Source organism: Glycine soja, chromosome 18 (genome assembly GCF_004193775.1).
Source record: "Glycine soja cultivar W05 chromosome 18, ASM419377v2, whole genome shotgun sequence".
NCBI lineage: Eukaryota > Viridiplantae > Streptophyta > Magnoliopsida > Fabales > Fabaceae > Glycine > Glycine soja.
In genome coordinates this window covers 532888-558516 of record NC_041019.1, presented here as the reverse complement: position 1 = coordinate 558516, position 25629 = coordinate 532888, and the positions used below count along the sequence as shown (strand labels likewise).

Genomic DNA, 25629 nt, shown 5'->3' with positions numbered 1-25629 from the left:
AATGATTTGTGGTTGAAGACAAGAGGGAGGACATGAATTGTTGGAATCGGAGAAAGAGGATGAGAAAGAAGAAAAAAAATGTGTTCATTTTTTAGTGAACATGCATGAAACACAGGTTTGAATTCATTTCAACCTAACTCAGGATCAAAAAGTAAAACATTATAATTTTACAAAGACAAAAATTAGACAAAAAAAAAATTGTAAGAACAAAATCCAAACTTATATTTCTAAATGTCAATTCTCTCTACTTTTTATTTCTACCTTTTTTTTTCAAATCAAATATGAGCATACAAAAACATATTACTCATTTTTCCTTCTCTATTTTCTTTTCATTCAATCAAACATGATATATATACAATAAATCTTTCTATGGAAATATGAAAAAACTATTATGTATGAATTAACCACTTAACTTGAGGTGGTTCTCCACTTCCAACAGATATTTGTCAATTCCAAACATTTTAAAACAAGTTTCCTTTTTAGTGATCATTTCAACATAACCATGACTATAAATTTCATTCATTTCTCGGCAAAAAGCTAGAACACAATTGTTCAGTAAAATTATCTCGTTTCTTTTCTACAAGATATAGTACTCGTAGTACGGGTGTAATTTCTATGTGGAGTTTCACAATATAAACTCAACTTGAGCTTTCCAATCATTTTAACTGTACTACTTTCTCATCTGTGTGAACAGCTCAGGTGGTTTACTGCCTCCACCTGAACCAAAAGCACCAAAACCACCACTTCCTTGGCTGCTAAATGCTCCAAAACCACCACCTGAACCAGCTCCTGCAAATCCACCAGTAGAAGAAGCAGCACCAAAACCACCACCAGGGGCAGCAGCACCAGCAAAACCACCACCAGGGGTGGCAGCAGCACCAAAACCACCACCAGGGGCAGCAGCACCAAAACCACCACCAGGGGCAGCACCACCACCAAATCCACCCCCAGAAGCAATTCCAGAAAATCCACCACTACTGGTGGATGCAACACTACCAAAGCCTCGACCTGTGGACGCGATGCCAGCAAACCCTCCACCAATTGCAGTATTTGAAAAGCCACTGGGAGAACTACCGCCAGCAAATCCACCACCGAAACCACTAGGAGCAGCAAAACCACTACCAAGCTGTCTTGATTGTCCAAAACCACCGAGAACTGACCCAAGAACCTGTTGCCCTGATCCAATTTGTGCTGGCTGCCCAAACCCACCTGGAGCTTGTGCGGGAACAGCTGCCACAGCATTGAAGCCACCAGAGAATGCACCTGAAATTGTTGTCTGGGTTGGTGAAGATGACTGGGGGCTTGAGAAATTAAAAGATGCTGGTTTAAACAACTCTCCACTAGGAACAGAGAATGTAACTGTAGAGCTTGGTAAACTTGTTGCTACATTATTAAATGAACCCCCAAAAGGATTTGTCTTAGGCATTGATGGGTTGGGGCTTGAGCTAATCCCAAACCCGCCAAAGCTTCCCAAACTAAGTTCAGTTGTGTTGTTACTTGTCTCAGGAGCTTCTTCCTCCATCTCATCCTCATGTGAGATTCCAAAATCCAAACCCTCATTTTTCCGGTTTGAAACACTAGCAGAAGAAAGGAAAGAAGTTGAAAGCTGCAAAGGAGCATCAGAAGGCTGTGCTGCTTGAGAAACTGAGACAACATTGAGACCAAAACTTGTTGTATTGTTGGAAGGTTGTTCAATAGTAGGACTGAAATTTCTTGAGGGTCCAAGCTTCAATTCAGATGCACCATTTAAAGGTTCATTTGGCCGAGTGACTACTTCTGCAGAAGCATCTAAAACAGTCTTTGAATTAGACACAGCAGCTGGTTGCATATCTGATTTAAGTGCAGCAGCTGGTGGAATCTCTGACTTAAGTGACTCTAAGGTTAACTTCAAGCCAGGTGGGTTAGGTATTGATGGCACTGTGTCTTTAGGTGCTTGATTAGATAAGTGAAGAGAAGCTGATGTTGAAGATGATGACATGACACGATTAGAATCTGTACTGGTGTTTGAACTAGTCAAACTGCTTGATGCCACTGACACTGCTGCAGATGAGACAGATGATGACGATGGAGAGGGTGATGTTTTAATAGTTGGAAATGATAGAGATTTAAATGAACCACCAAATGTGGGCACCGCAGAAATATTTTCTTTGGGCAAGCTTTTATCAACATGGAACTCGGTAACTTTTCCAAGGAAGGTTGAGGGTGCAGAAATAGTGGATAAATGTGACCCAGAGGAAGGGAAGCCTTTTCCCCAGGACTCAGGAGTAAATGAACTAGAAAGTTTGTCTCCGGTTGTGGAACTTGTAGCCATAGTCATTTTACTATTTGGAAAGGGCATTTCACTGGATTTAATCTTCATTGAAGGTGTTTCTGTGGTTGAATAGGTAGGGATTGAGGGGTTTTGAGGCATTTTCCAAAGCAGAGTAGGCTTATTTTCACTATTAGAGATTAAATCAAACTTTTGAACAGTAGACTTTTCAGCTGCCAAATCTTTAGTTTCTGTGGAATGACCACGCACCATTGTAGGTGACAAACGGAATGCAGGCTGTGAGGGAATAGTTAAAATATTGTTTTTTTGCAAGACACTAGACTTAGACTCTGAAACATGAGTGGGTGCTCGGAGGCTGTCAGCAGGCATAAATGCCTTTGAGTGTTCTGACACCTCTTCAAGTTCAAGATGAGAATCCAGAATGCTTGCTGCAAGTATATTCATAAAGAGAAGTGTCAGAAATGGTAAACCATAAGTTATAAACCAGGTCAACAACTGATAGCAGCTTGCCTTTAATATTAGAAGCTGGGAAGACAATTGAAGGAATTCTGGCATCTATATGACAAGGAGAAGATTCTTCCAATGTGGAAACCTTTTTATCTTTATTCATTGAAAATAATGATTCATTCCTATTCACTTTTTGAAGTTCTTGCAGTAACATCCTTTTAACAATGGTCTTGGGAGGTTCAAAACAGGTCCAACTCTGCGTCAAACTTGGTAAATGTCACAAGTCATAATCATTAATGGAAGCAATATATCAGAACCATACATACACGAGACTAAAGATTCTTTCAAAAACCATGCCTAGATAATTTATACAGGTCCAACCTCTTCCACCACTAAAATCAAGAAAAATCTTTCACATCAAAGGTTTCTGGTGTTCAATCAATTATCCATGGAAGCCCCAAATTAACTTTTACTGTATAGAAGTCAAAATAATATTGAGCAACGGACATACCACCAGTAAGGTAGAATGATATCTTTAATTTAATTTTGGTATGTTGGTAATACAGATTAGATACATTCTTTTAATCAATGCAGTTATGCACCTGAGTTTCATAATCTGTTTTGTTTTTTGAGAAGTTTGGAAAGTAATAGTGAGGAAAAAAAAACACTACTTGAGAGTAGAGATGCCGTTGACTTCTGGTTATCAATCTAGAGGAAGTAGTTCATTGACCATTGCTTCATTTCCTTATAATTATCTCTCATCTAGTAATTTACTAATTTGGTGGAATCATTAGGATCACACTAAATCTTTTCAACTAGAAGTGGGATTCATGACCTGGCTTAAGCCAACTAGGATAAGCTTAAGCCAACTAGGATAAGTAGACGTAGGTTTTAGTTGTTTTGGAAAGGAATGGCAGTTATTAAACTAAATGCTACTTTTGGCACTAGTGTCAAGATTTTCTTTATTTACATTTTATTCTTTTATTATATCTTACAAATGAACTTAATTTTATTTTAGATCATAACCCTTTTTGGTGTTAAAAAGAAATTTTAAAAGAGGAAAGGAAGAGTCGGATTCAGATATGTAATTAATCTAGTTTAGTTTACTGCCCAATTGTATTGAACTAATTAGTTAGGTCTAGATTCGTTTTAGAGAAAAAGAGTTAGACACTTATAGTGTAAAAAGTTTTACACAGTCATTCAATCACAATCCACCATGCATGATAAATTTTTTTACTTTTAAAATAATTATCTTAAAGTAATTGAAACAATAATTTGTGATTGAATGACAGTGTAAAACTGTTTTACACCATCAGAGCATAGACATTAAACTCTTTGTTTTATGTAGATAAATTAGGGAAATTAGGATTTTTGTATTCAATTTTTCATTTATAAACAGATTTTTAAGAAAGGAGATATGAAAATGCACGAGGATAAGAAATCCTCAAAAGCTAAACGAAGAATGAAAGGAAAAAAACAAAAAACTAAACATGATACATGTAACATGGCACACTAATCCCTTTGTACATCTATCGAAGACACTCCATAAAAGGACCATTAGCAGAACAACACAAAGAAGCAACATGAACTATTCAATCCCAAATGAACTAGAAATAACACTTGACCCATAAAAATTCTAGCATGCATTCCCAACCAAATGCACCAAAGAATTGCATGGAAAAAGTACTGCTCAACAACCAGAAAACCAGTTACAAACACAAGAATGTAGAAAACAGTGATGAGATATGACAATCAAAGCTGATACAGATACTCTGGCCTCCTTGGCCAGAAACACCAATTCACTCTAATTCTTTTATTGCCTCTCAACTTTCCCCACCTTCTCCTTATTCATGTTTCCTTTTCTCTTTCCAATCACTACAGAATTCTCCTCTGCATCATGTCACTGCCAATGTTTACATTCTGTTACTTTTTCCCACCACTATTTTCTCTTAGCAGCATTATTATTCTGTTACTTGTACAAATATGTCAAGCACTCACCTTTAAATTAGTAGATAGATAACTATTTCAATTCATAAAAATGTACACACAAAAATCAAATGTACTAGCAGAAATCTTGACAGCATGATTATAATCAAACTCAAGATTCCATTGGTTTATGATATTCAACAGTAGCAGATGAAAAATAGAAATACATTAACACAATCTTTGTTCAAGCAACCAACTGAACAGTACAAACCAATCTGTCTGCTCAATTCTTTGGCATATTGTATGAGCAAAACTGAAGTAACCCATAAGCAAACACAGTAATACCTGGTCAAGTGAGTCTCTCCTCCTCCTAGCCGTTTCTGGTTCAAAACTCTTCATTGCACTGGCTTGATTTCTCCTAGACTGATCTTTATTAGCAGTCAAATCAGAAAATAAGGTCTTCTTACTGGGAGGAGTCTTCATAAAACCTTTCATGTCTGGAGAGCCAAAAGCTGCTTCATATGGAATTCCTATTGTTTCAAATAGCTCCTTCACATTCTTTCTTTCCTCAGTTTGAGACTTTAAACTCAAAGCTTCCATTTGTTTTGAAAGGCACTCAGAGAGATTCTCTGCAGCTACAAGTTGTGAACTGACTGAATTATGTAAGCTATGCAATGACAGGGTGTGTCTGCAAAGGGGGAGAAACTATGGTTTAGTTAAACATAAGTTTTTGAAAAGCTAGAAGTGAATACCTACCTAGACAAAATACTCCACAAACCAAAGAAAAACCAACCAGAAATGAAAATCTGTTATCAATGTAATACAACACCCTTCAATGTCTCTAAATCCTCAAGAGGAACACTACTAGATAAGCCATATGCACAAAATCACAGAAAATCTAAATGCAAACATGGATTATGGCGTGGGTCTCTTATGGTTTCAGGTGGATTTTGTAGCTTCTTGGTAATGGTGCCTAATTTGTGTGGTGTAGTTGGGTGATACACAAATAAACAGAGGGAGAGACGTGAAGCTACTTGAGTGTGCTAGACAAGGCAAATACAAAAAGGGAGGCAAGTAGATTAACAGTGCAGGTATTTCAGATTAAAAAAGGCACAAACTATGGTTTATTTTTTCAAAACAACTTTTGTAAGATCTTTAAAATACCCCTAGAAAAATGTAGTCCACATTTGAAGCATGAACCTGCCAAGAAGCAATCGATAACAAGATGCTAATCTAATGGCATTTTTTGGCATTTCCCACTATGCCGTTCTGTCATGACCACAATTTAATAACACTAATTAACTATGTTTCCTCCCTAGCCCTCTGTCATGCCATCCTTTTAGCAGTGTTTTCTACGTCCGTTGTTGTGCATGTGGGTTCACCCCTCATAAGGGAGTTTTTCTTCTAAGTTTTAACAAACATAAAATTTATTTAAATAAATTGAGGGCGAGCCCTGGTGCAGCGGTAAAGTTGTGCCTTGGTGACTTGTTGGTCATGAATTCGAATCCGGAAACAGCCTCTTTGCATATGCAAGGGTAAGGCTGCGTACAACATCCCTCCCCCATACCTTCGCATAGCGAAGAGCCTCTGGGCAATGGGGTACGAAATAAATGAGGGAACAAAGAAAACAAAGAACATCATGTAACAATGCAAAAAGGAAGCATAATTGCTCAATTTCTGTACAGGTTGAAAAGAGATTCCTGTGAAACAACCATTAGTTGAACAACACTGTACATCTTTGTTTCAGTTGCAAGATGTGTGACTACCCTATTTCAATTTATTTACATTCAAATTGTAAGACGGAAATAGATGAAATGAAGTATAATAAAATAAAAAAAACATCAAGAGAATAGTAAAAGAAAGAAAAATGGTTGTGATGCATGAGGCAACTTAATATCTCTGTCTAATTCCTATTAATGTAAATGATCTATACTACAGATTACCTAATGGCAACAAGACAATTGATCTAGATGAAAACCAACCACATCTCTACCAATGAAATTGCATGAACATGTAAAGTGTATAGTACTATATAAAATTTACTAGTTACTGTACCTTGAAGGTCCATATCTATTTTGGGAAGGTCCATGACCTAAGCACCGACCACCATATTGACTGAATTTATTTAGTTCAAGGGCATTGAAATGCCTCTCCAATTCAATTAACTGATAGGTTAAGTCCTGGAATAAGAATTGAGATAACTTGTTAAACCCTAGGCCATAGAAATCCTTTGTTGGCAAATTATAACCCATAATACCTGATTCAGACTCAATATATGCTGTCGCTTTAGCTCAAGTTCTGAATTCAACTTTTGCCTGTTCCATAGGTCCCAATATCGGCTATCAGAAGCTTGCTTATATATGCCTTCCATGTATATTTTTCTTGCCATAGCTGTAATCCAAACAGAGAACCATTTAGGTCAAACAGAGAAAAGTGAATCTGCCATTGACCAGAAAAGGAAAGAATGCATGAAACAAGAAAAATGGGATGCCACGGATTCATGACATAATGTAATTTTTCTAACAAAAGAATTATTGTTTTACTTTCCGCAAAAGATAAAATGAGGTTTAAGCACAGTTTGAGCCCCTGTAAAATGAGTTTTAATATCAGAACTTTATTGTGTTATTTTACAATCGAGTGCAGAGCAGACAGAACCATCAAGTCCATAATTGAAAATGTGGATGTGGTAGCAACTCTTTTGACAAGGCATAAAGCTTATAGATAATATGGCTGCCAACTTCCTTCAAAGACTGGATGGAAAACTTTTTAGGGCCCAACAGAAAGTAATGATTGATTTCCAGGAACCTGGTGAAAAACTAATGTATTTTTCATGGGCCAAAAGTATAATCTAATTGGAAAGTATATTATATTTGATATTTTACCTGCTATGCCAGTGAAAAATGCTGACCAAACAAAAAATTCAAGAGAAATCATTCACAATTTTTCTTCAAAATATTTTCATTTTTATGAAAATATAGATACACTAATATTACTGGATTGATGCCGCCACATAATCTCATTTGTTAACTACTCCATGAAAATGAATTTCATAGATAGATAAAGGTTACCACGTATTGTCTTGTTAAGAAGATAATGAACTTCCTCATGATGTTCATCCACTTGGCACTGAAAGGTTAAGGGGCCAAAATTTGAATATTAGTATAATTAGTATTATATATATAAGAGAAAAAGGGTTATTCACTGACAGTGTAAAAAGTAAAAAATTTTACAGTCATTCAATCACAATTCAATGTATGGTAAAAAGTAAAATAATTATCTTAAAGTAATTCAAAGGACGATATGTGATTATGACAGTATAAAATTATTTTACACCGTCTGTTCATAGATATTAAGCTCTATAAATATGTGTGTGCGTGTGGGAGGGATCAAGTTACTCCAAGAGTAACTTTAAATGAGTTATTCCTCCTCTTCATCCTTCACTTTCTTTTAATCTAATGGTTCAAAGAAGTAACTCATATTTATCCATCAGATTAAAAGAAAATGAAGGGTGGGGATGGAGAGTAACTCTTTCAAAGTTACTTTTGGAGTAACTTGATCCCCCCAAACCCTAAACACAGTTAAGACACTACCAAATGAAAATAATGACAACAAAATAAACTCTGAATAACAACACACAAGTAAAAGGCATAAACATAAATCAGTTGCAAACTATGAAAATTCCAGTACACTCTAGATAAACAAATAACTATGCAAGTAAACAAGAAAACGTTAAAATAATAGAATGGCACAGAAAGATGTTGAAATACCTCATTAGTCCTCCTGGTAATAAATTGTATGTCTAAGGGAAGGACAGAAATGGAAAACACGAAAATAAGTCTGGGAACATTTGAGGAGCTTACATATCCATATCTAGCATACATCAAGATATCACCGCTACATAGCATAGGCAAATATAAATTTTAGCCTGATTTTTAGCAGTAAGTGGTAGTGTTTGCTTTTGTGTTTTTTTTTTGGTGGAATATAGGGGCTTAAGCCCCAAGTGGTAGTCTTTGCTAGTATAGCAAAGCAACATCTTTTCCAGAAAATAATATTGAAAAAATTCCAAGGAATCAACCAACTAAATCAAAGTTCCAAAAATACAAAAAAGGACAAGACGTAGGTCACCAAATCGCACTCCAAATAATAGATACCCATTAGCGGTTTTATAGGGGTAGAAGAAATAACACATTATTATTGCCTAAATAAAGAGGGGAGGTTGGGAGAAAAACCATTGAAAAAGGACTACACTATTACAGAGTGGGGAGAGTCTTGATCTTCTGAATATTCACTGAAATCAATATTTTGCATCTTCTAACCCTAGCCTAAGGCTGCTACCACATTGGCACATCAATTAGGGATTTAGGGTTCATCAGTAAAAATTCATTATTTTCATTACATGATAAAACAATTCCATCACCAATTGACAGGTGCATGAGCAAATTCACTAAAGCCTATATAACAACTTTTATAATGAGAATTGAGAACATCTTATGATAACTAAAAAATTGTCATTAAAATACTAAAATAAATCTCTTTTTATAGGAAAAGGAATTCAGTAAGAAAGAAATACAACAGACAGGGGGACAAGATTTCTTTCACCAGAAACTAATTTAAAAGAAATTACAAAAACAAAAAACAAAAAAACTCAAAAAATAACAATGGACATTGGCAACACATTCACTCTACAGATAAAAAATAGAAACTCCCTTAAAATACCATGAGCTGAGCACCAAAGAGAAGCAAGAATCTTATCCAATTCCAAAATAGTGAAGACATCAGAACACCTTGAGATATTCGAGGATCCTTCTCCAACACCACAGAATAGCAAACAGAAAACAGTTTCAAAAACCTTGACCCTTTTCTTCTTTCAAGCCCTATAAACCTTATCATTGAAGATCTCTAGAGAATTCAGAAAAACCCAGTCTTCCCCCACAAACACTAAATAGTCTATTTGACAAAGATTTGGCAATTGAACAATTAGAAAACATGTGCAGAATTGATTGAGTTGTTTGTACACATAACACAAATATTGGGGAAATGTCTATTTTAGTTTTAGGTTTTGATAAATGCAGCAAACCATTTGTATGAATCCTATTTGGAACTGCAGTCCAGACAAGATTTCACTTTAGAAAGGAGTTTTGGATTTCCAAATAAATTGCCCGACTTGAGTATTTCTATCATTAAGATTCCTAAAGTAATAATTCTAGCCAAAATTGTCACCACTGAAAAAGGATAAATGATGGAATACAAGTCTACAAGGAATAGAATGATTTGAGTTAAGCACCTAAACACCAAAATCTTTATTCCGCTAGGCAAAGTCAATTACATGAGTCGCACGACATCATGGGGCTCAGTTAAAGACATGTTAATTACCTAAATTATGAATAAAAATTAAACATGATCAATTAAACATGGGAGACTTCATTGGTGATGGTAAAAATCACAGTACGACTTGTACTGAAACTTATCTAATATATAATATTATTTTTGCAGATAAAAAAAAATGATCAATATATCATTGGAATCTCAACAACTACTAGAACAAATAAATCGAGTTACATGAAAAATGGAAAACAAGCCTATACAAGGAATAGATTTATCCAAAACTCCAAAGTTTTAACATAAAATGAAAGGGTCAAAATGAATAAAGAAACATCACCGTCAGTATTTTGCATTTTTTAGACAGAGCATCCATGCCTTGCTCCACTGCTTCAATTGAACTTCGTAGTGACCTTGTGCAAGCATCTCTAAAGCCACCAGCCTCTTCTATTGATTTCAAAAGTAGATCCAATTCTTTAGTCATCTCATTAATCTAGCAGAGAGAAAGGCAAAAAAGGGCAGCACAATCAGGACTCCTTGCAGAATTTAGTAGCAGAGAAGAGAAATGCATGACAGGAAAATCAGGACAAATGACTAGATAAAACAAGAAATTAATATATCCTCATCATAAATGCCCTCAAACAGGCACAAGATCTACCATTTATATGTTGAAACTATGAAAGATTTCCAGAAATAGTACATTGCCAAACTGCTTTGATAAATCAGAACTGAATATCCCAAGCTTGGATGGAGTACCATGCTGCTCATTAGAAGGAAGGAACTTTCGAGCAGATGACTTTATAGCTGCAGTATTTCCATCAGATGAAAAATGTGAGCTGCTATTCAAGATTGGTTGCATATTACCAGCTCCTAAGGTAGATAGTTGTCCCCCACTCTGAACAAGCCTACTGGCGGAATCAATGGCTGGAGATACGTCATTCACATCCTGTACAAGAACGGGTTTTCCACCCATGCTCCCAGGAACATTTGTAGCACCCATGGTATATTTTTTATTTTGAAAACCAACACCATCAGCATAGCTTGAAGCTGAAATTGAAGAAACATCATACTTTTTTGGGAATGAAAATGTTTCACTCGGCAAAGAAGCTCTCTGTGAATCCCTTGAGCTATTTGCAGTCCACAGCTCCCTAGTCTTAGTAGTTGATTGTAAATTGTTATAACTTGACAACCCAGAAGAAACAGAATGACTGTTTACCATTAAAGGACCAATGCTAGTTCCAAGTGTTGCGGTCTTTTGTCCCAAGTTTTTTTGCTGTTCGCCTGGAAGAAATGGATTTTGATTACCTGTATTTTGGAATGCATCTACGTCTGGAACAACTTGCTGTACATTAGACTTTAGACTCTCTGAATTTCCCACTAATTCCACTTCTGGGTAGTTGGTGTCAGTACGTGTTATTTGTTGAGGATTACCAGAGGGCTTGGCTGTCAGATTCCCACTAACCTCAAAAGTCTGCACATAATTTGTTTTTATTGGAAATGTCATTAACTGAAGACAGTAACAATCAATATTCAATAGAATAACCCTATTACTTTTTATATCCTAAAATTAAGAACCAAAAACACCTTATCTGATTCCTGTTTCTGCAATCGCTGAGGAAGAGTGCAACCTTCATCCTCTGGAAGGTTTACAGAAGTATCTTCATCATTGTGCAGAACAGAATCAACCTCAGGTGAAGTTTTACATCCTGCAAGGCTATAGATAAAACCTATTCAACTTTTGAACATGGAAAAGTTTAAAGCGTGTTGAGAAAATTAAATCTCAGACCACCATATTGCCAAAAAACAACTTATATTCTTATCTGAAGCAATCAAACAAATGAAGCTTGTTAATGGAAATAGAAGTGAATTTCAAAAAACTTACCTAGCAACATGGAACATGACGAGTTTTCCCTCTAATGTAAGGCATATAAGAACACAATGTGGTAAGAGCTCTGTCCTTTCCTCCACATCAATTTGAACCCCAACTTTTTGATAGATTGAAACATTATCAATGCATAGCCCCAAGAGCAAATTGTCATCACCATTTTCTGGAAAAAGTGGATTTACAAACTTGTTTAAGTGCATATCAAACTCAATCCAAGAGATAGATCAAGAAAGAGTCAATAAGTATTAGGATGCTGCTATATATAAGCATGCATTATTTTATGATATCAATGCTTCAGGATGCGTATGCCAGTTGCATCCAAGAGAAACAAGGGGTGTATATTTTAATTGAATCTCAGACTAATAATTTGGAAGAGTTATTACTTCATTCCAGACAGTAAGCATTTTTAGAAGATCAAATGATCAAGATTTACTCATCTCAACCCTCATAATGAACAATACTCTCTCTTAGTAAGTCAACCCCATTATATGTAACAAACTGATCAAATTTCAGTAGTATTTTGAGTATAAGAATTAAGAATATCATCAAGATACAATAAACATAATGCAAATCAAAATGCAAATGTTTTTTTGTGGGTCCTATACAAAGTGTTACTTACTGGTGATTATTGTACATTCTTCAAATTACTTCGAAACTGGTGGTCATGGTAAGCTGTGGTGTTATTATTGTGGAAAAGAAAACCATGCTCAGTAAATATTATGACCTACATGGTTGGCCTGATAAGGCAGCAAATGTATCTACATCTGAAAAGGCTGAATCTCGATATTCTGGCTGAAATCTAGCAGCCAAGCTCAATCCTCTTCAATACCAAATGTTTCAACAGCCTGCATTTCTCAATCTATGGAAGGTCAAGGTCCATGGATAGTTGATTCAGGTGCATCTAATCACAATTCTGGTAATAATTCTAATGAAGAATATCAGGAGTACCTGAGGCTGAAATCTACCAGCCAAGCTCAATCCTCTTCAATACCAAGTGTTTCAACAGCCTGCATTTCTCAATCTGTGGAAGGTCAAGGTCCATGGATAGTTGATTTAGGTGCCTCTGATCACATTTCTAGTAATAATTCCTTGTTTTCCTCTATCTTCTCACCTCATTACATTAGCCAATGGGCCCAAAGTTGCATCAAGGAATTGGTCAAGCTCCTCTTTCTTCCTCGTTGAATTTAAATTTGGTCTTGTATATTCCTAATTGTCCTTATAACCTAATTTTTAAGTCAGTTGACTCATTCCTAAAATTCCTCAATAAAATTTGATGTTGATTCCTTTGTTATACAGAACCACGATACGGGCAGGCTGATTGGTGTAGGACATGAATCACGAGACCTTTACTATTTGGAAACCAACTCTTTTGTGTCTTGTTTTGCTTCTTCATCTCCAAAGCTTTTGCATAATCGTCTTGGTCACCCAAGTCTAGCAAAGTTTAAGATAATGGTTCCAAATCTCAACAAGGTACAAATGTTAGATTGTGAATCTTGACAATTAGGCAAACATGTTTTTTTTTATCAGCAAAGATAATTATATATATATATATATATATATAGAAGTACCAGAGGTACAAAGATTACAAGTAAGGGTTGTCAAGAGAATGGTTCCAAAATCAGACTAGAGACAGTCTGAAAGGGAACCAAACTGAGAAATTGGCCATGAATTGACAGCCAGATACATAATATATCCTATGCAAAGCATTCTCTAAGATTAGAGGACCATTGATTATAATGGATTACAAAATGTGGCTCAAGATTTCTGAGCCAAGTCCACAGCAGAAACAATGCATCGTCCAACAATTTGTTAGCATTGAGTGTGCCATTAGAGAAAAGTAAGTTGTTCCTCTGCTTCCAAATTGTCCAAGTCAAAGCCAACCACCAACACCTCCATCTAGTAACCCCTATTCCAGCAGCCCTACCAAGTGTATGTTGAAGGAAATGCAACCTGGGATTTTCTGGTAGAGCCACAACGGTGTCAACCCAAGATAAGGACTCCCACCAGATATGAATAATTTTACTGCACTGGAAAAATAAATGCCCTGCAGTTTCCTCACTGGTCCTGCAGAAAGGAGACAAGCAATCACTCATCTCAACCTGTCGTCTTCTCAAATTTATCTTTGTTGGCAATCTATCACGAATTAATCTCCAAGCAAATACTGAAATTTTCTTTGGAATCTTTAATTTCCATAGCTCTGCAAAAACTCCATCATCGCTGGCCTCTGTGATTTCCCCCTGCAGCAGATTATACGCGCTTTGTGTCGAATAAATGCCACTTGGCTCCGCTTTCCAAACCCACTCATCTCTTTTACATGGGTGTACTGTCTTGCCCTCAATATCATTTAAAAAACTGTCAGCAATGGTAACCTCGCTGTCAAATAATGATCTCCTCCACCTAAAGTCTCATTCCCACCCGGAATCTGTGTGAGCTCCCAGTTGTTGTATGACCTGGTTGTGCTGATTGGAAATGGAGTATAGTCTTGGATACTTTGCTACTAAAGATATGTCATCATTAATCCAATTATCCTCCCAGAATTTTATCTTATCACCGCAGCCAACCCTCCACGATAATCCATTCTGAAAAGCGCTTGCAAGCTGTTGATGGTGGAGGGCCTGTTTTAGGTCCCGCCACCAAATGGAATCAGTATGGTCCGAAGATGCTACATTCAAGCTCCTCCAACCTCCATATTTTGACTCTAGCACCTTTGCCCATAAATCTCCATTGTGGTAGAATAGGCTCCATTTCCATTTTCCCAACAGCGCAAGATTGAAGTTTCTGATATCTTTGATGCCCAGTCCCCCTTCTTCCTTAGAACGGCACACCGTTTCCCACTTAATCCAAGAATCGTCTCTGTAATCTAACCAGCTTGTCCACCACTTTGCTAGGGACCCTGAAAAAAGAGAAAAAGTAGATGGGAATAGATATTAAGATGGACTGTATCAGTGTGACCCTCCCCCCAAATGACAAATGTTTTTGCTTCCACTTTGATAATTTTCTCTCACACTTGTTGATAATAGGATCCCATAGCTGGCATCGCCTTGGGCTTGCCCCAATTGCGATACCCAAGTAAACAAAAGGGATAGACATCAGGCTACAATTCAAGAAGGAAGCAGCCTGTTGGCTCCACTGGTCTTAGGTCATCTTTTCCAAAGCAAACTGAAAAAAGATGCAACTTGGCTTTTTTTACCATTCATTTAGATATTTGGGAACCATGCCGTTTAACATCTTTTAGTTTTAAATATTTTGTTACCTTTATTGATGAATGCTCTCGCTGTACTCAGGTTTATTTAATGAAAGATAGATCTGAACTTTTGTCTATATTCATGTCTTTTTTCAATGAAATTAAAAATCAATTTGGAAAGATTATTAAAATTTTTAGAAGTGACAATGCCAAGGAGTATTTCTCTTCAAAACTTTCCTCCTTTTTGTCCTTTCAGGGAATCTTACATCAGCCCACATGTCCTCACACACCACAACAAAACGGAATAGTTGAATGGAAAAACAAACATCTAGTTGAGACTGCACGAACATTGTTACTTAGTGCAAATGTTCCTGTTCACCATAGGGGTGATGCAGTCCTCACTGCCTGTTTTTTAATAAATAGGATGCCTTCTTCATCTCTTGAAAATTAAATTTCCCACTCAATCCACTTTCCTAATGAGCCCTTGTATCATGTGTCTCCTAAGGTCTTTGGATGTACATGTTTTGTTCATGATGTTTCTCCAGGTCTTGACAAGCTCTCAGCAAGAGCTATCAAATGTGTGTTTCTTGGTTATTCCCACCTTCAAAAGGGATACAAATGTTACTCTCCAACCACCAGGAGACACTACATGTTAGCTGATGTTACCTTCTTCGAAGAAACCTTGTCTCAATCCAAGGAAGGCATTATTCTCTCAATGAGGAAATATGCTTTGGATATTTTGGAAGAGATAGGCATGATTAACTATAGACCCATTGATAGTCCCATGGATCCAAATCAAAAGTTATTTGAGGAGTCCAAAGCCAATACCACAGACAAATGCATTTATCTGTCCGAGGACCCATCAGTGCAACCTAAGTCTTTATAAGTGCAAACATCTGCACTCCTTCCAATAACAGCAGCATAAGAACTCATAGCAAATTCAATGGAGGCATCTTTGGCTAGGCACCTGATTTGGGTAAAACAAGCTGGTGATTTTTGAAGTAGATTTACCCAAAGATTTGCAGAGGGATTTGGAAGCTTTGCTCCTTTCCTTGCTTATCTTATTTTTGTTTGGGTCTTGCTAATAAGTATCCTAAGAATTCTGATTAAGAAATCATTTGATAGAAGATTTTTATTGGTGGAAGTCACCATGGAATGCATTGCTAACATTAAATGTTGCACTTTCCCACTGATTAGCATTCTCAATTTTGTTTTGATGTTTTTTTTTTTAATTAATAGAGGATCCCTGTCCTCCAAATTCCTTGTAATTTTCATCTTTTCAGATCAATGAATTTTCTTGCCAAGCATGTTACAAGTACATGAACAACTAAGCATTTTCCCACTAAGTGGAGTCAGCTACATTGATCAAATAAAACGATACCACAGTTTTATTGTGAATCACGCTACAAATATTGATAGGAATCTTGAAGTACCTTGAAGTTCAATTCTTGGAGCACAATTTTCTCGCTCAATATCAATAACTACAGCTTCACTCTTGTCTTCATCTGCAGACCAACCAAGCAACATAATGTGCTGATCTGTATTCTTCATGTTGGCATTGATTGCAAGTTGGCTGTAGTTATTAAGAAAATAAATAAACAAACAAAGCAAAATTATTCATCAGTTCGCATTCCAAGTTTTGCTCAGGAAAGAAATTTAATAAAATTCATGGAAGATAATGTCGACGACCAGTAAACAAATTTTAAACATGCAGCAAACAAAAAAAGACAACCAAAATTTTCTTACCAAGAACATGCTTAGAGTCAAGAATAATCAGGTTACAATCTAACAAGGCTCAAAATTTTAAAGCTAGCAATGAAATATGGAATGAAAAATGCAGCAAAATAACTGATAAGTCATAGAATAAATAATGAATGGTTGGCAGCTGTTCATATGACAATATAGATCAATCAATGTCAGGGTAACATATATTAAAGTTTAAGCATGCTTAAAGGTAAAATTATGACAGCAAACTGGTAAAACCCAGACAAGAAACTTATAAAGAAATTTGTAATTTTATTGATCAAACCCTAATCCCACTTTTGTAGCAATGTGATATCAGAATGACTAAGGGTGACACCAACAATCTCCAGATACGAAAGAGACCCAGAACTCTCCCCCAAAATTGATTTCCTTTTCCTACAATAGCCCTCACCTCATTCCCCTCCTACTTTTATATTCCTTCCACCTGTTAACTAACCTAACTACTTAACTGTATTTAGTTATTCCGTTTACTCTTAATTAATGCCCTCAGGGACTTGATTCCCAGTCATTCCCCTATTTCTCTTTACATCGACACTATTTATTTAAGGTACCATCACAAACTTTACAGGAACAAAACCTTCAAACTAAGATGTAAAAACATGCAAAAGGTAGAAAACCAGCCAATAAAAAAATGGATTAATGAGGAGATGGGAACACATCAGTAAAAGAAATGCAGAAGATTTACCATTGTTTTAAGTATGCCAATAAAAGGTAAGGCCCACTTCCAAAGGGTACAATATCATCAATTAGTCCTTGGTAAATATCACAGAAGGATTGAACAACTAATTCAGAACAACCCTGCATGAGAAAATATTTAGAATTTAGTGCAACATGAAAGCAAAGAACTATAATTTTCTTGGGCTACCCTAGCATCCTAACTCTTGAATTTGATTAACAAAACCATTTACAAGATGCAGCACAATGCATATTCAACATAACAGAAAATATTATTACATGTTGTAGAGCCTACCCCAATATATTGAGTATCTGACTATCTGAGCAGTGGAAATCCACGTGCCTGCAGAATCGCTAATCTAGTTTGCTTCTTTATTACATGTTTCTTTTTGGATTCCAGTAGTTGTTGCATAATGGAATAAGATGATTATGAGTGGATATAATTTAGTTGATTGGGAATTTTTTTGTTGAGTGAATCATTTTGATGACACACTAGGGCACATCCAGAAATTTTTTCTCACAGTTTATAAGCTTAGAGATCTAATCACAAACTTTTTAAAGTACAAGGACCTATTTAAAATTCCCCAAATAATTCAGGGAATTAAAAAGTAATTCATGAAAAAAAAATGCAAAGATTTTGCACTTACGTCATTAATTTCACCAAGTTGACTTCTAATAACTTGGATAACATAATTTTCCTCCTTGCCATCTTCAGTGAGTTGAACACATCCGATTACAATAGAATCAGGTCGAACACACTTCACAGAATCGACTGGTACAATTGTCAAAGAAACACTATATTATATGCAATGCATAACATAAAAACATCTTATTAAAACATTAAAAAAAAAAACGCGAGACTATAACACTATCATTGCACACTCCCCACTATCTACTTTTAATTACAATATCCAACAATGTGCTAAATTTTCCTGGTTCAAGTTGAACCTTAATTAACTACATTGCTATTTGTCTATTCACATTTAACAATTTATTAATGTACAAATGGAGTGTGAATTATCAATTGGGAGTGCCAATAGCCCCAAAAAATTTCAATCATTACTAAAAAGTTCAAGCATGCAAAAACTTCATGCGCATGATTTTCAAATCTTTCCCATGTCAGTTAATAGAAATTCTTCTAAAGCCGTCATGATGTTAGATAGTTGTTACTTGCCAATATCTGTTAATGTTTAGAGAGTTAATTGGTCATTGATATCTGTTAGTTTGATGGGTCAAGATAGAGAGGTCATAAAGTTTATAAACTAGGAATAGAGAGAAAGTAAGAAATGAAAGTGATTAAGAACAAGTTTCAAGACATTAGAACTAGGATGGGCCAATCTAAGGTGTCAAAGAGTTTTAGAACCTGTGCAAGTACAAGTACTTGCAGTAGAAACAGTATTTACATCAGAATTGAAATCATTTAGTGTTAGAAATAAAGCAAGAAGCTGAAACAGCAGCTGAGCTTTGAAGTTGCAGATTTGCAAAGACATACAAACCATCAGGACCAAGAGTGAGCCTTGAAGTAGGATCTCATTGGATACCTGTGATTTTACAAGACAATGGTTCAGATGGAACTCAAAAAAGACACAATTATCTAGTGCAAATTTACTGACAATAATAAGATTTTTTGTTATAGAAGGCACATGTAAAGGCTGACTTAAAAACAGAGACATTCTAGGATTAGTAGGAGAGATAAAAGTAGAACCAGTAGAGTTGATGGATAGACCTTGTCCATTACCAAGGTAGATTTGGTCTGGACCTTCAAGATCGGATAAAAAATTTGGAAAGCGGAAGAGGAGGGAACAGAATTTGTTTCTGCTGCCATTGATGACTGAACTAAGCTATAGATACCATCATAAAATTTCTAAACCAAGAATAGAGAGAAAGTAAGGAGTGGAATTATTATCATTAACCCAGTGTCTAAAGATTACAAAGGTATTTATAGACAGATCTGTCAGAGGAATTATTATCATTAACCCAGCAGTCATATAACTGCCACTAACTAAACTAACAGCTGCCAATAACTGTTAGAAACTAATACTAACTAGTTGAGTCTGCAGTTGAATAACTGCAGCTCCTTATAATACTCTAATAAAAGGAATTAAGGTAGATAGCCTATAAATATGAGGGAGGTTGAGAGGGAAGATCAGCTTGTCATTTGGGAAAAGATTAGACTTTTATAGTGTGTTCGGATGGAGCAATTCAGCAGGGGCATTCATTTTTTCATGAAATTTAAAAGGATTCATGATAAAATAACTTGTTTGGATAAAATATTTGAAAGAAGATTTAATTTTTGGTATTTTTAGGAATCATTTTGATTGACTAAAACAGTGGGATTTCAAATTCTCTCAAAAAATATAGAATTTGAAATTCTTTTTTCAGAGATGCTCACTCTAACTCACATTCTTGTTCGCGACTCTTTCTCGCTCAACATTCACAACTACGGGTGACCAAAGTTTTTACGATGGACATTGACATAAGCTGCTTTTCACTAACGTTGACCGAGATTTTTTGGTCAGAATTTTTTTGTATGATGTCAACCAAAGTTATTTTTGCCGATATCAGTTAAGATTTTTTATAGATGATGTTGGTTAGGGTTGTTTTCTCACTAACGTCAATCATGGGAATTTTTTGCTGACATCGGTCAAGGATTTTTTTAGCCGCTGTCATCTAGGTTTTTTCAGTTGATGTTGACCAATGATTTTTTTGGCCGATGTTGGCTAGATTTATTCTATTGACATTGGTCATGACTAACTTTTGAGTAGACATCTGCTAGGTTTTTCCACCCAACATCAGCCAAAACTATTTTTTAGTCAATATTGACTAGGGTTATTTTTCAACTGATGTTAGCTAGGGTGTTTTAGCTGATGTCAACTAGATTTTCTTAGCCAACATCGTTAGGATTTTTTTGCCGACATCGACTAGGATTTTCTGGCTGATATCAGCCAGAGCTATTTCTTAACCACATTAGTTAGATTTTTTGGTTGATGTTGGCTAGGATTTTTTCTGCTAACACCAGTTAGGTATTTTTGACCAACATCGGACATGACTATTTTTAGTCGACATCGACTAGATTCTTACAATCGACATCCACTAGAGTTTTTTCGGTCGACATCGTTCAGTGTTATTTTTTAGCCAACATCAGCCAAGGTTATTTTATAGCCGATGTTGGGTAGGATTTTTTGTCTGACATTGGTTAGGGCTATTTTTTAGCCAACTTCGACTAGGGATTTTTCGGCCAACGTTGACCAATGATGTTTTTAGGCCGACATTGGGTAGGTTCTATTGGTTGGCATCAACCAAGCTATTTTTTAGCCGATATTGGGTAGATTTTTTTGTCAACCCCTGCTAGGATTTTTTAGGCCAACGTTGGCTAAAAATAGCCTTGGTCAATGTCGTTCGAAAAGACCCTAGCCGACATTGGTACAAAAACCTAGCCAACATCGGTTGAAAAATAGACTCAACCAACATTAGCCGAAAAATAGTCCTGGCTAACGTCAGCTGACAAATATTCCAGACATACTTTGACAAAAAAACCCTATTTGATGTCGATCGTAAAATAGTTTTGGTTGATGTCAATTTAAAAACATCGTTGGTTATGGTCAGACAAAACAACCCTAGCAAAAATTATTAATATTTTATATTTTTAAATTATTAAAAATTGAAAAATATTTTTTATTAATATTTCAAAATTAGATTGTTTGTTTTCTATAAAGTTTAATATTAAAATTTCATCTATTTAAAATATAAAATTGAAATTTTGCATATGAAGAAAATTGAATTACCCTATCCAAACAAAAAATTTAAAATTGAAGAAATTTGAATTGATTTATCCAAACACAACATTTAAAAAATGAAAGAAATTAAAATCAAAGCAATTCAAATTCTGGACATTTTAAATTCCCTGAAATTTTGAAATTTCTGATCCAAATACAAGGTTAGAGAGTGGAGTAGAGTCCAAATCTCTTGAATATTCAAGGAAATCATTCACTTCGTATCTTCCACCTTGGTCCAAGACTGCTACCATGTTGATACAACAATTAGGATTTAAGGTTTATCAATACACACACACATATATACAGAAATGAAACAAAGAATGCAAACCTTTTATGCTACCATCTGCTGCAAAATCACCAATCCATGATCTAAAGGATAGTGAAATTGAAACTCTTTCTTCAAACTTAGTCGATAGAATGCTTAGAACACTCTTACTCGCCACAGCAACAAATGAACCTTTCAAACCCCAATCAACTTCACAAAGAAACAAATTAAAACAAGTAATTGGGAATGACAAAATAATAGTAACTAAAACAATGATATACAGACACACGCGCACAGATATATAATGTAGTGAACTGATTCATAATCCAACATCTTTTGTCCATCACATGTTTAAGTGGAAAACCAAGAACGAAGCATACCAGCATCAACATTGTCCATCACATGTTTAAGTGGAAAACCAATGTCTCCATAATATAGTTTCCCAATGTTTGACAGAACAACATAACAATGTTTTGGTGTTGTTATCCAGCGCATGTCCTTGACAAAGGTTGAATCGTTGAGTGAACAGGAAAAGGATTGCTTCACTTCCTAAACAACAAGAATATAAATATTGAAGTTAATTTGGCCTAAAATATTTCAAACATACAAATTGTATTTTAGATAGAGATATAAAGCATACTATTATGAATTGTATACTGTTGTAATTAGTTAGCTGATGAGCTGGAACAATTAGTTTAGTGATGAGCTGGAAGTAAGATAGGTTTGCTTTCTGTTGTAAATTCTGTTAGCAGCAATCATTCTCTCTTGTACCTATATATACTTATCGCTATCAATTGAATGGTCAAGAGGAATCATTTGCAAAGTTGTCAGTCAAGTATTAAAATACTCCCCAGGACTTGAAGTAGCACATTCCTCTCTAAGGGTATTTCCCTATGTCAAAGGCAGTATTGCCTAGACCTTTTGGCAGATGCTGGAGTATCAAGTAGTAAACCAGTGTCCACACCAATTGAGTCTCATTCTCGCTTATATCAAGATGATGGACCAGCTTGTGAGAATGTAGCAGGGTATCAATAACTGATTCGCAGATTGTTGTATCTCACAACTACATGACCAGATATAAGCAATGAAGTTTGAGAGTTGAGTCAACTCCTTGCTCAACCTACTATGATGCATTATCATGCTGCACAAAGGGTGCTAAAGTATCTAAAGGGAAGTCCAGGCAAAGGATTATTTTTCCCTTGGTCTTCTTCCATTCAACTGCTTGGGTTTGCCAATGCAGATTGGGGAGGATGTCCGGATACAAGGAGGTCTGTGAGTGGTTACTGCTTCCTTCTTGGTGACACTTTGGTGTGTTGGATGGTCAAGAGGAATCATTTGCAAAGATTTCAGTCAAGTTATTCTTTTCTTTTTCTCTGTGTTAGAGCTGGTTTTACATACAAACAATGCCAAATTTTGTAGAGATTGAGCACCTTTGCAGATTTTTTTATTTTTTCTTAATCTCAATTGTTTCTCTTCATGTTTATAAACTCTATTTCAACAAATTAGAAAGCTAATAACTTCAACAAAACATGATGCCACATAGGGAGGAAATTTTCATTTACATCAACATTCAGCACAATAACAACAAAGTAAGTCACTGAAGAAAACCTAAAACACGAGAATCTCAGCAAAGCCACAAAAACTATGGTTTAAGTACCTTATTGAGAAAGCTCTCAACCGAGTAAAACCGAATGTCGCCAGAGACAGAAGCCGCAAGCGTCGAATTATCGGTGGAAAGAGCCAATGCGCGAACCCTCCCAACAGGAACATCGACGAGACTCAGTTGCTCCACCGGAGAGCCACTTCCCTTATCCTTAAGCTCCTTCGCGGAATCAATAAGGTCCTTTGTCTTTGCAACGAAAAAACCTAAAACACCGAAACAAACAAAAAAGCAACATTCAGTTTCAGCACAAAGGCGACTTTAATTAATTGAACACGTAATAGTTTAGTTCATTTTGACCTGAAGAATGAGCAACGAAAGTGAGGCGAAAGCGTTCCGAGAGCGCAAGAGGCTGCGAGGGGAGGGTTTCGGCGTCGAAAACGGAGTCGGAGGACTTCAACGGAAGGGCCTCGCCAACTTTCACGAAGAAGTAATCGGAGGTGCTGATCATTTCTCCTTCGACCTCTTCGGGTTCGATCTTCTTCGAGGGACTCATTTTTTCTTTCTGCTAAACGAAGCTGCAGCGCCAGAGAATGAAGGTATCAGTCAGTATTGAAAGCCGAACGGCGCGGTGTGGAGGTGAAGCAGAGAAGGGAGGAAGGCCACGAACGGCTAGCGAGGATGGATGCTGTGCCGTGAAGGTAAGCGGGGGCGGAGATGCGCAGTGCGAACTTATAGAGTGTTTGAAAAAAATAATGACTCTACTCTAATTTTTTATTTTCATTTAATTATCAATTTATTTTTCAGATTATTTTTAAATGATTCAATATTATTTTTAAATTTTAAAATATTTTATTTGATTTTTAAATTTTTTAAAAATAATTTAGTTGATTTTCATTTTTTAGAAGATTTAATTTAGTTCTTAAGAATAAATTAATTTTAAAATCAAATAGAACCATTTAAAATAATTTGAAAATTAAATTAATTCATTTTATAAACTTGAAAACTAAATTGAACTTTTTAAAAATGATACCATCTATCATGGACCATTAGATCCATTTCATCTTTACAAAGATTTGATGCACGTTATGTACCATATTATGTCCTTCAAAGTAAACACCATCATCGGTCACCATTTGACATCTTAGAGGCGATTTCTGACAATGATGTTTTTTTTTCTCGCCACCTTCACTATTTTCTCCTCTTATCTGGCTTTGTTCTCAAGCTCTCCAACCCACCACCAAGATCCGTCGAAAACCACTGTCATCACAAGATTTGCCAAAACACATTTCACCACTAGATTTGCTCCAATAGTCACGCGAGCCACCACTGTAGTTCTATTTCCAAAACGAAGACCACTCTTTAAACCCATGACGAATGATGGTGACATCAATGAAGATCCTCAAGAGGCGTGACCATGATGCGAGCCTCACTAACAATGATGGAAGGTCCATGTGGTGGACGATTCATATAAGAGAATCACATTTCTCACCCTCTTCCTCAATGACCCATTTTCTCCCAATCGTCTACAAAAAATATCTGCTCCAACGACACCACCACAGCCTCTAACTGCATCAGAGGGGCAAACGCCACTAACAACACCTTCAAACCCTGCGACATCAACATGAACAATCCAACCAATACATTTTTCAACTACATTGGGGGTGGTGACAAGAAGTTCACGAACTACAAACGAAGTTGTTGACTCTCTCATAGCGTACATGGATCAGATTGAGTGCGGCCTCTGCATTATGTCCTCACTTTCTCCGTCAAGATGGTCATGGGCGGGGACATCAAGGCCACAACTATAGAACCACCTGTTGCACCAAATGGATAGATCCTAGTGGGCAGCAATCATTGGTTCAAAAACCTATAAATTAGAAACCAAAAGGGAGAGAGGAAGAAGAATCGTGAAGTGGGAAGGGAAGGCGGAAAGAGGAAGAGGAAGAGAGAAGAAGCAAAAAAGAAAAGGCTTTGTCGTTGAAAATCACCCTCAACGGCAACGCCGTCGGAGTAGTGGATTTCTAGCCTTGAGTGCACAGTAATCACGAGAGATGGCTATGGAGGACTTAGCAATCCAATATTAAGGGTGCACCATAAAAATGTGAGGAAAAGATTAATCCAACAATAGTTAATTAAGGTCCACTATTGACTCGTTGACAAGTGTACTAAATTGTCACAAGTAGTAAAGTGCTCGGAAGTCCGAGTGTCGAATCCACAGGGACTTTGTTTGTACTTAGACTAATGCAAACCCAATTTACAAGCAAGAGATAATAAATTTAAAATAAAAAATAGAAAAAGATAAAAGATAAGAAAAGATAAAATTAGAAGATAAAGGAAAAGATAAAAGAATTAAAGATAAAATTAAAAGATAAAGAAAAAGGTAGAAGATTAGAAAAGTGAAAGATAAGAAAGATAAAAGATTTAGATTAAAAAAAAAAAGAAGATAAATTCAAGATAAGATAATGTTGGGAACTGACTTGCCTAGCCTGCCTAGGATGTAGGAGTTTATGATTTTT

The 25629-nt window shown here is 36.0% G+C and overlaps 1 protein-coding gene across 1 annotated transcript; it reads right to left on the bottom strand.

Moving 5' to 3' along the window:
* Positions 1-396: 396 nt before the first annotated feature.
* Positions 397-23837, bottom strand: LOC114394444 (nuclear pore complex protein NUP214-like). Its single transcript, XM_028356020.1, has 17 exons — positions 23471-23837; positions 23168-23376; positions 21891-22059; positions 21574-21720; positions 18117-18241; positions 17480-17592; positions 16464-16603; positions 11844-12009; positions 11546-11675; positions 10662-11432; positions 10302-10454; positions 7711-7768; positions 6900-7033; positions 6698-6822; positions 4988-5330; positions 2780-2972; positions 397-2697 (listed from the first exon to the last, which is right to left on the bottom strand). The coding sequence occupies exons 1-17, from the start codon at positions 23664-23666 to the stop codon at positions 671-673; spliced, it is 5199 nt and encodes a 1732-aa protein (XP_028211821.1). The 5' UTR covers positions 23667-23837; the 3' UTR covers positions 397-670.
* Between the last annotated feature and the right edge of the window lie 1792 nt (positions 23838-25629).

What these genes read in the sequence shown, in the direction of transcription:
- LOC114394444 (XM_028356020.1), bottom strand. Translation starts at nt 23,666, where the DNA reads ATGAGTCCCTCGAAGAAGATCGAACCCGAAGAGGTCGAAGGAGAAATG. An exon ending in GTCATGTTCCATGTTGCTAG is followed by an intron (nt 11,676 to 11,843) that starts GTAAGTTTTTTG and finishes TTTTATCTATAG; the next exon opens with CCTTGCAGGATGTAAAACTT. An exon ending in AAAAATGCAAAATACTGACG is followed by an intron (nt 7,769 to 10,301) that starts GTGATGTTTCTT and finishes TTAACCTTTCAG; the next exon opens with TGCCAAGTGGATGAACATCA.